This window comes from Alosa pseudoharengus, unplaced genomic scaffold, assembly GCF_046254945.1.
Source record: "Alosa pseudoharengus isolate Yale_2024_CS ecotype anadromous, Long Island Sound unplaced genomic scaffold, YU_APseudo_1.1 YU_APseudo_1.1_scf_21, whole genome shotgun sequence".
Lineage (NCBI taxonomy): Eukaryota > Metazoa > Chordata > Actinopteri > Clupeiformes > Clupeidae > Alosa > Alosa pseudoharengus.
In genome coordinates, this window is record NW_027468674.1 from 18,798,784 (window position 1) to 18,809,773 (window position 10,990).

The 10,990-nt window shown below is 44.8% G+C and overlaps 1 protein-coding gene across 1 annotated transcript in view; it reads right to left on the reverse strand.

Moving 5' to 3' along the window:
* Positions 1-1,405: 1,405 nt before the first annotated feature.
* aatkb (apoptosis-associated tyrosine kinase b) overlaps positions 1,406-10,990 on the reverse strand; it is a 36,658-nt gene continuing 27,073 nt past the window's right edge. The window contains exons 9-15 of the mRNA XM_076298740.1: positions 10,866-10,950; positions 9,021-9,142; positions 8,161-8,310; positions 3,406-6,973; positions 3,084-3,228; positions 2,600-2,818; positions 1,406-2,008 (exon numbers count right to left, since the gene is read on the reverse strand). Coding sequence (XP_076154855.1) covers positions 1,980-2,008; positions 2,600-2,818; positions 3,084-3,228; positions 3,406-6,973; positions 8,161-8,310; positions 9,021-9,142; positions 10,866-10,950 — 4,318 coding nt within the window. The 3' untranslated portion in view covers positions 1,406-1,979. The remainder of the gene's footprint in view (positions 2,009-2,599; positions 2,819-3,083; positions 3,229-3,405; positions 6,974-8,160; positions 8,311-9,020; positions 9,143-10,865; positions 10,951-10,990) is intronic.

The window sequence follows — 10,990 nt, forward strand, 5'->3', positions numbered from 1 at the left end:
AAAATTATTTTGCAAGATACAAAAATAGTACGAAGAGAGAGAGAGAGAGCGCCATCTAGTGGGCTCTTCACTAAACTATTACACAAGATAGAAGCTTCATGATGCTAACAAACTATGAACACTGAGCGTAGAGAGTAGTCTCTTTTTCTTTCATTTCTGCTTGGCACGCTGGCTATTAAAAAAAAGTTTGGAAACATAGAGTGAGTAGCTGCAAACAGCAGACTGATAAGACAGGATATTTCATCTGTACATGTTTTTTTGTTTTGTTTACAGAGCATCTTATGAGCGATGTCCATGCACAGACAGAGGAGACATGAGGGGGAGAAAGAATGCCCGTGTACTTACAAGAGGGTGATATGTGATAGAAAGTTTTTAAGAGATAATAAAGGCTTTACATCACAGCTCTCCAGTGTTGTAACACGTGTAATAACAGTGTAATAAGCACTGTAAGTCCCTCCCTGCAAATCAGTGCAAAGCAGTTCAATTGCACTGCATATTTGTTTAACTATAAAGTGAACACAATGCAACACTGCATCCTTATAGTGCTTATAACATTGCATTGTGTAGATATTTACTAAAATATAATGAGAAATAAATTAACAAATGTCATATGATTTAAAGTAAAAAAAACACTCTTCAATGCAATCAAGCAGCTTAGCTTTTGAATACATGTTTTCTCTTCATTAATGATGGCTTTGTAACTACATGATAAATATAGCACATTTTGTTTCTTCATCTCAACATTAAAAATATGTGAAAGGCTTCATCATTCTTTAAAAATACAATACTGATCAACAACCTCTATGGCTAACACTTCACGTTACATCTCACTCACCTAATGACCCCCCAACCTCTCCTAATTGTTTTGGATTATGATTACAGCATTGCGATCTGAACTGTCCCCACAGTATTTGAACTCCATCGTGGATAGCGTATTGGCAGTTAAAATCAGACATGATATTTACTGCAATCAGGAAATATTCACTCATCATGAATGGGAAACAGGAAATAGTTTAAACAGGGAAATGTCTAAGCAATTCATTATGAGCAATCAATCACTACTGTGATTGAGATGAGAATAGCAAAGGAATGTAATGAAATAAATATGCATAAATAAATAGATAGGTATTTGGTAAATCAACGCTGAATACAGTGTACGTCTGAGAATTCATTGAATACATAATTTTACATACTGGGGGTTATCCAGATTAAAGAATGCTGCATCATCCTGGCACTTTTGCTACTTCCTGGTTGATGGCCAATCACAAGGCAGCTGTAGGTTTCCTTCGTCGACTGAACAAATGTTATTATTCTTCAACAATTATGCGTCCCTCCCATTTCCCCCCCCCATCATCCAATCCCCAAACTAAGACAATCTGCTTTGAATATGACATTGAAGCTCATACAACATTGTTCTTTTTTTATATCATGATACAATTAATAATGTAACAATGTCTCCCAACAAATGTCCGGGAAAAGATAATAGTACAGCACTTGGGCTTGACAGTTTTATTATTGTGGTTCTTCTCTCCCAATGGTGCTTTAGTCCTGTAGAGCACAGATATGGGCATGGCCTGCTAAACATCCTGATTAATGCGTTAACAAAGTCATGAGCGAATCAAAGTCCACGGCAAAACAAATAGATTTTTTTTCAAAGGTATTTTTTCTTTCTCTTCAAAATGGTTTAAAATGTCCCTGTTGTATGTAGACTCCTGGTAACACGTTGCCTGTATACAGATATGAAAAACCACCAATCTGTGGTGTTGGTAGTTTCATACTTGTCTTCATATTGTCCATGTTATATGGGACCCTGCTTGATAAAAAATCAGGGTTGATTTCAGTAGTCTTACATTAGGAGGCACTGTCTTCAAAGGACACCAGGGCATGCGTATTGTCCTGATACCCCAAAACATACAGTGCCTGAAAAAGTTAATCCAGAAACAAGGGGCGATTCTCAAGTCCGATAACATGGCTCCCACTTATTCTCTGTCTCCATCCTCACTGCTTCCTATGACAGGGTGAAGAGAAGAGAGAGAAAGAGGAAATTGCAGTTATAAATACAGTTAAAATCATTATTAGTGCAGCATACTATTCATTCAGCTGTGCTAATTGTTATTATTATTATTATTGTTTTTTGACATTAATTTTGTTTGACCCTTCTAGGCCACTGTACATCATACTATTCATTCTGTTCATGTGTGCTAATCAAACATTTTAATTACACTGATTTCAATTGGGTCTGATTGGAGAAGAGAGAGATCGAAAATATGCAAGGTAGGAGGGCTGTAGGTACAGGATTAAGCATCAAAGAAAAGTGTAATACTTCGATTCCATTATCATGCATGGATAAGCTCATCAGCAACAGCAAAAATGGTAGCCAGTAAGTACATCCAATGAAAAGGATACATTTCAGTGTTGGACTTCAATCAGAACAAATTCAGAAATAAATCCCTGACTGTTGACTTGTACAATGTACAAATTGTAATTATTTTAGCAGATGCTTTAATCCACAATGACATGCACATTATTTAAACACATAAAGAAAACCAGAGAGATCAACTGGTGTAAACTACTGAAACCACTGAATGAAGAGGCTCACCTCCTGCAGATTCCATGTCCGAGTCGGTGACATGCGTGATGGAGAAGCGAGAGATGGTCGAGGGCGAGACGGTGAAGCGGGAGTACTGAATGGTGGGCTTGGTCTCAACAGTGACAGGCGGCAGCTTGGGCGGAGCTGGCTCAGGTTCTGGGGCGACCTTTGTTGTTGAGGACCCGACGGACAAGAGTGGGAAGTCATCCTCCCACTCAAAGCCAGCACCTTTGCAGAGAGAGCGGAGAGAGAGATTGAGTCTTACTGTAAGTCTTAATCACATGCCAGTATGCAAAATGATGTGTCCAGCACTTTCAAGAGAGGCGGCAAGGACAGGAAAAATACTGAGGGGACAGACAAATGAGAACAGATAGAGCGGGAGACACAGAAAGAGAAAAATGTTCTAGCTCTACCGGGTACCATTATTTATTTATCTTGTTATATGCACTGTAGTTAACCTAAATGTTTCATATTTGATCTGTTTGGTTCTTACTCTCTTCTGAGATGTTCCCGTCTGAGGAGTCATCAGAGACAGCAACCTTCTCCTGTGGGCGTGGCTCTTTGACCTTTGACCCCTGCTTAGCGGACTCGGCCCCTGGAGGAAAACCATGATCTGCCAACTCCCGGGTGGGGCTCTCCTGTGACAAGAAAATACATAAAGTTAATGAATGTCTTTCTATACCTTATACAGTATGTGTACACTAACTAGTATTGCCTGCCGAGAGGTTTGTAGCTACTGCTTTAATTCATTGGATACAAGTAATTTACAGTAATTCAGTGGAAAAAATAAATTAGCTGTGATAGGCCTCATTCACCTGGTCGAACAAATAGACAGTGACATCATCAAAGAAGGACACAACCTTCTTCTTGGCCTCCGACTCATCGATGGACGACTCTGACACCAAGGTGGGAATCTTCAGCAGGCTGCGGAGGTTGTGGGCGTCGCTGCAGTCGCTGATGACAATGGGCACCGGGTGATTCTCGTCCTCGCTCTCCTCGCTCTGTTCCTGAACGCTGTAGGTCCTCAGCTCCTCGTCCGATTCGTCGCTGTCGTCCGTGTCAGCATCCTCCTCATCTGCCTCTTCTCCATCAGCAGGCGACACTTGACCCTCCAGAGGACGAAGGGGTGGGGGAGGGGAGGAGGCACGAGCAGAGATCTTAGAGTGCACCTCCTCTTCTTGTTCTTGACCACTTTGGGGGATTTGATCCTTGTTGCAGGAGGTATCTGCTGATACACTCCTGTCTGTCTCCTTGCTGTCTCTCTGTTTTCCTTCTTTGGGTAGTTCAACTAGAGATTCTGTATTAGAGGTCTCTTCTTCATCTTCTTGTTCCTGTTTATGTTCTCCCACTTTGAAATTGGAGGTTGATTCAGTGGTACTGTTTGTGTCACTGGAATCAAGGGGTGGACATGGAACATCTGTGTCTTCTGTTTCCTTGGAGACTTCATCACAGGACAGTGTTTGGGTGGAACCCCGCCCCTCTTGGTCTGCAGACTGTTCAGATAGCATGCCTTCACCCAAGACTCCAGTTTCTAGTCTTTCATCTGGCAAAGACTCTTTCTCTGATTTCATCTGACCTTCCACTGCAGAATGAAGAGGAAAAGAGGGGCAGGGGGTTGAGACCTTGATAGTGTCCTTTGTTTCAGTGATCTCCAGTTGAGGAAGTAGATCCCTATTTTCAGTGGGACCATTATCCTCTCTCTCTTCCTGGGACACATGGACCTTCTCTTCTATTTGGTCATCTTGTTCTTTTGAAGTGATGACCTTTACATCTGTCGCTTCCTCAACCGTTTGAATCTCACACTCCTTCTTTCCCTCTTTCTCTTCTTCCTCATCCCGTGAAAGTTTCTCATTCTCGGCATCGTAATCTGAAAAATAAGCCGAATCGCGGTAAGGGTTGTCCTGACTTAGAGCTACCAGCCCTCCCTCGCTGCTCTGAGAAGCTGACAAAGAGACAGAGGTAGCCACAGCTTCAGTTGGTTCCTCCTTCTCCTCATCCAAGCTCGCGGAGATAATCGGTTTCCCCAGGGGCTGGACAAAGGCTTTTGGCTCCTGCGATTCGTGAGGTTCCTTGAGCACAAACTCGGGGGACTCATTATTCTCGGTGTCGTAGCCACTGTCCATGGCTTTGGGGGAGCTGGATGGGTGCGAGGCAGGGCTGAAGGCTTCGCTAGAGCCTGTGGCAGAGGGAAGGTCAATGGAGTCCATGGAGTCTGGCGTGCCCACCTGCTTCTGGAGGGACTTCAGAGCAGGGGAGGAAGTGGCATAGTCTCCAGTCTCAACGTAGTCCATGGGGAGGTCACCGAAGATCGCCGAGGTGACATCAGTGATATCGTCGTCACTACAGTCATCGATCTCCACCAGACTGACGCTGGAGTGTCCCCGGTCGATCCCACTGTCTGCCGTCCGACTCACTTCGGAATCAGGTTCTGACTGGACAACCATGGCAAGACTCGGTTCTGTTGTTTGGCAGGTAGTTATTTCCACAATCACAGATTCGGACTCTTTCGGTGCAATCTCCTTGACACTCTCTTCTTTCTTAGCGGAAGAATCCTCCACAGTGATGTCCACATATTGCTCTGTAAGGTCATACTGAGTTGACTTATTGAGGGATTTTGCCTTTGAGGTCGAATCACCACCCCTGGCTGATAACTCTTTGTTTTCTTTCTTGACATCACTGGGTGCTCCAATGAGCTTCTCGTAGTCATTTATATAGCAGTTCCTCACAACTGCACCAGTGAGGGGATCGATGAAGTGAGGACTCTCCACGACTTGGCAGCACTCCACAGGCAATACCTTATCTGGTATAGTCTCATGGCATATGTAGACATAGGGATTGCACTCTGCCGTTACCAGTGGATAATGACTTCCATGTGCAACACAACCACTGTCTTTTGGGGTGGCCTCTAGATAGTCTATCGGTTTAGCAGGGTGATGGTAGGCTAACTTTTGCTCATCTGACCAGCAATCCTCGACATCCGTCGTGGGCATGGTGTAGTGGAAATCGATGTAGGCGTCCTGCTGTTGGCACGAGCTTTGTCTCCGGCACGCACTAGCGCTGCTGCTGTTGAGATGACCGGCCCAGCCACCTCTCGCCTGCCTCTCGACAAACAAATCCTCCTCGTCACCGTCATCCTCACTGTCACTGTCCCCGTGCCGTAGAAAGAGTGCCCCCTCTGTCTCCATGTTGATGCTGACCTGGTGAGAGTTGGGCATGGTCTTCCTGAGGGAACCCATCATGTCATAGTAGCCGCCCGTCACATTCTTCCCAATGATGGAGCCTTGGCTTGTCTCCAGGTAAGGGTCGCCGTAGCCTTGGCGGGGGCTGTCGAGAGAAGGCGAAATCCCCAGGGGGTTCTCCAGCTCTCCCAGCGCCTGCCGCAGGCTACGGGACCCCCAGCTCTCTTGGTGAGGCTCCGGAGGCTTCCCAATAATGTAGCCCTCCATCGTTATGGGAGGCGAGTGTTCAAAGTAGTAGCCCCCATCACGGTCCTTGTAGGAGACATAATGTCCCGACTCCCAGGGCCTGAGGGGGCTACCACTGGAAACCTGGCCGAGCAGAGGCTCCATGGTTAGGGACAAGGCAGGGCTTGTGTTGTCTGAATCGTAGGCACTGCTTTTGTGGACGTCAGCAGCCCAGTAGGAGTCGATGGGCGGCTTCACCTCCGCAGGGCAGTTCATACATTCTCCCGAGTCTCCGCTTCCTGTCAGAAAGCTCCCGTTGCTGCCCCCGAACTCAGGGCTGTAGGTGGCGTACTCCATATCAACGTTGCAGTCGACTGGCTCTTCGATGCGGATGTAGTACTCGCTGCTCACCGAGGGACTGTGGGCGCTCAACACAGGGACTACCCCTGGAGCGTGAAGTTGCTTCGGCTCATAGTACGACGGAGACACCCCAAGGGTGAGACCGTCCATTCCACAGCCGCCGACAATGCCCCCTGGTGGGTAGTATATCTCCTGGCAGTGGGGGTTGCCTTGCCCCAAGGTGCCCGTGGACGACGAATGGTGGTACGACTGCTCGGCCCGCGCCTGCTCCCACTTGTACTCGAAGTTCAGTCCGTGGCTCGTCTCCGTCACCGTCAAAACGTCGTCGCCGGACTCCGAGTGGTAGGTGTCGGCCACCGAGAACTGCTCCAGCAAGGGGAAGGACGACGAGGTGGTGGAGGCGGACGGGGCGGCCATCTCCAGGGCCATCGCTCCAGCACCGTGCAGGCCGTGGTGCCTGTGCGTGGCGGTGTTGGGCCGCATGGAGTTCCAGCGCCGCTCGAAGTCCTCCTCTGCCTCGCTGGCGCTCTTGGCGCACAGGTAGTTGAGCAGGAGGTGGACCTCCTCGGCGTTGGGCCTCTGGTCAGCCTGGAGCCAGCAGAACTGCATTACTTCATACCTGGTGTTGGGGAAGAACAAGAGAAAAACCAACAACAACACATCAGTTATTTACACTGAAACATGCAAATACAGACATGTACACACACACAGCAGACACAAAGACATGAAGGTAGACTCAGACACACACACGCACGCACACACATGCACACACACATACACACTCCTCTTGAACAAATTATTTGCTGGGAAATGAACATCGATTCACTGGAATACAGGAAATGAAAGGCAGCAGTATTTGCATAATTATTGAAATCCATACGGGAAATGACTGCATGCTGTCTGTCTCTGTAAAAAATGAGGCCTAATAGCACTTGGATCTCCGGTAATAACCAGATTTCAACCTCATTACTTTTTCATCCGTGATAAACATTTGTGTTGGTGTGCGTGTCTATGCATGTGTGTGTGTGTGTGTGTGTGTGTGTCTCTATGTGCGTGTGCGTGCATGCGTATGTGTGTGTCTGTTTCTGTCAGCTTTTTTCTGACAGGACAAAATACACAGGCCCTGCGGGGCTTTGCAGGAGAAATGAGTGCAGGAGTCAAACGAGGACAGGACAACGAGGAGAGAGTGATGGAGGGAGGAGGGAAAGTTGGAGGAGAGAAAAAGAAAGAAAAGAGAGATAGAGAAAGAAAAAAGTCAATGAGAGTGAGTCAGACGTGGAGCAAATAAAAAAAAAGTCTGAGCTCAGAGGAGAAATGCACAAGACAGAGCGACAGAATTAGGCAAAGGCTAAGAAAAAAGTGATAAAGAAGACTGTACTTTTAGACAAAAGAAGAGAAAGAAAGAGAAGATAGAGAAAGGAGGGGAGAAAGAGTGCGGCATTTCCTTTTTTGAGTGTATAAGAGGTCAGAAACACAGAGGATGAATGGGTTGTGACATCACCCAGAAGGAATGGCATAAATAGAGTAAAGTAGAAAGACAGAGAGAAGGAGAGGTGAACAGGGGTAAAGAGAAAAAAGGGAGAGGAGTGGAGATAAGAGGAAAGGGGAGGAAAAGAGGAGAGAGGAGAGGAAAAGAAGAAAAGAGGAGAGGAAATGAACAGCGAGGAGAGGACAAGAGAAGAAAATAGAAAAAAGAGGAGATGAAAGGAAAGGAGAGAGATGAGAGGAGAAAGAATTAGTAAAACATGAGAGGAATCAGTGGGATCAGGACTTGGAGGCAGAATGCAGCAGCAGTGGGCAGCTCACCAGCGCTCTGCCAAAGGGATCTTGAGCAGGGGCTTGGGCAGCTTGAGCTGCTGGTCCTTGACGGCGTAGCTGAGCACCTGTCTGTCTGAGTAGAGGCGATAGGGCTGGTTCCCCAGCTCAAACAGCTCCCAGATGGTCACGCCGAGAGACCTGCAGAACACACAAACTCAGCTCAGACCTCTCATAGCAGAGTCTACTGTATAGTATGGGTGGGCAGCACATTCACACCAAGAACGATAACGATAACTATAAACAAATATCGTTCTCGTTAACATAAAAGACAATGTTCACACATAAACTGTAACGATAACGACATGAAGAACGATATCGTTGCGGATCACATTCAGATCGATTTTGAGAACGATAAAAAGCTAATAGCCAATCAGAACCCATCAAATTTTTTGTTTATCGTTGTTCAATGTGAACACTTTTATTGTTATGGTTATAGTTATTGTTATCGTTCTTGGTGTGAATGACCCTTTACAGCTCTCTTATGTGGATACCTATGAGCTCAGTCATAAGTCTACATAGAGAAAAGTCTAGGCAGTTGAGCAAATTCCACTTTACTGCTACACATTTCCTGAAGATGCAATACAATGTACTGTTACACAATTTAAAGTTCTTAAATTTACTTTTTAATTTTCCATTGTATGCAAAATGATTCCAGATTTATGTAATACATGCGTAAAGGAGGACTGTGATATGTGAATGATTATCTTGTGGAAATCCAAAAACCATAGAATTGGACTTGGCACTTGAAACTTGACTTGGCCTGATTCACCAAGTCAAACAAATCAGTATAAACCTAAAGTATCCACAGTTGTAGAACACGCGTATGAAAAGGTACAGTATGCACTCACCAGATATTGCTTTGCTTGCTTTGATCTGCCACAAGTAGGTTTCCATGAACGTCGTCAACAAGTTCAGGGGCCATCCAGCGCAGAGGCACCCACGTCTGATCTGATGTCACAAAGTAGTCATCCTGTAGACAGGGGAGCATAATATGTCAGTATGTCTTACCAGCAGGACAGGAGAGCATAATATGTCAGTATGTCTTAGCAGCAGGACAGGGGAGCATTATATGTCAGTATGTCTTAGCAGCAGTATGAGAAAAGTGCTGACAACACATGTCCTTGACTACATGACAAACCATTGAGCATTGCATGGGTTAAACACTGCAAAATGACAAATGATTTCCTAAACAACATTATCCAGCAGATCATAATAAATGATGCAAGTGTGAGGCAAAATCCACTCTGAGAATGATCACATCTAGATAAACGGACAATGGCATTATTTGCCCGGGTGGCCAAAAAGGCAAGTCACACCACAGCTTCCCAACTTGAGCTGTTTGCATCATATGGACTGATTATATCAGACACCCAAGGCCTGATCACAATGCTGCTAATTGCATCCCCTGTGTCCTTTGATCATTTGACTCAGCCCTTCACCAGGGTCAGAAAGACTCCAGATGAGTGGTATTTCAAGATTGTGTAATTGTACTGTGTATTAATGTAAAATATTAATGTTTTGTCTCTAATTGATCCTTGTTATATAGGCAGCAGTCTGATCATGGTTTCATTACAATCTGAAATATGTGCCATAGTTTTATAGGCCAGCTGGTCCAATGTGATTTCTGCTAGGCCTTGATTAATGGTTAATTAATGTTATCTTAACAGGGATTGGTCACTGGCAAATGCATAGGAATGAGTTTTAGTAAAACCAAACACCTGAGAGTGTTCAAGAGCTTGGCTTCTCTTCTCCGCCCTGCTCATCTACTCTTTCACACTCTTTGTCTCGGTATTACCTTCCCCTTTTCTCTCACTCATTCATCCCAGGATTTTTTTGTGTGTTTACTTGACATCTGTAACATTTAAACTACCGTGTATTGCAGTATTAAACTGTCCCTTGATCTACCATTCATATAACTCTTGGTGTGCCATGCCCTTGCGTTTAACATTTGGTTTATAACCTGTTTAGTGATATTGTACGTTGTTTACTAATTATGGAGTCAGATTACGTGTGTTTTCTACAATATTCACAAGTCTAATGCATCTTACTGTCCCATAAAGTTCTGACACGCCTGAACCTTCTCGTCAGCTGTTTTCCGTTATTGGTAACATTTTGACCGCCCTTACACAATAGACCAGTGTTTGTGTGCAAATAATTACTGTACATAAATCTGTCAGGAGTATGTCAGTGACTAATGGACCTGGTTTTAATTTTGTTAAGTGCATTACATTTTCAAAGTCCTGGAACAATCATTAAAGAGGCATTATGCAGGGTTTTGTCTAAAATTAGTAAGCTAAATAGCTAAACGCCTACAACACCAGCACAGAATGTAATGTGGGAATGACAGCTCAGGTTGTTATTTGTCCTTTATGTGAATATGAGGATAATATAAGACCAAGCAACAGAAACATGTTTTAGATACAGTATTGCATACTCTTGCCTTAGATATGCATTATTCATATCAAAGCTTATAACTGCAGTGTATATTAATCTTATAAAAACAGTGCAGGGTATCCAAATCTTTCTACTAAAAGCATTGAGGCTGATCCTGGAACTCATGATGCCTTATCCTTCAGTTGAACAGTCTCAGTGTATTAAAATCAGGCGTGCTAGGCTAGCACTGCAACAAAATGCTATCAGTGACAGATGAGTTAGAAGATTGGTAGGGCCTCCCTGCTTCAGACCTACAGTACCTTATACTTGCTGTGAGAGAGCCCATAATCTCCTATCTTGACCGTCACGTCCGAGGTGAGCAGACAGTTCCTCAAGGCCAAGTCACTGAGTAGAAAGAGAGAGGATTCACAGTATGACAGTGAAC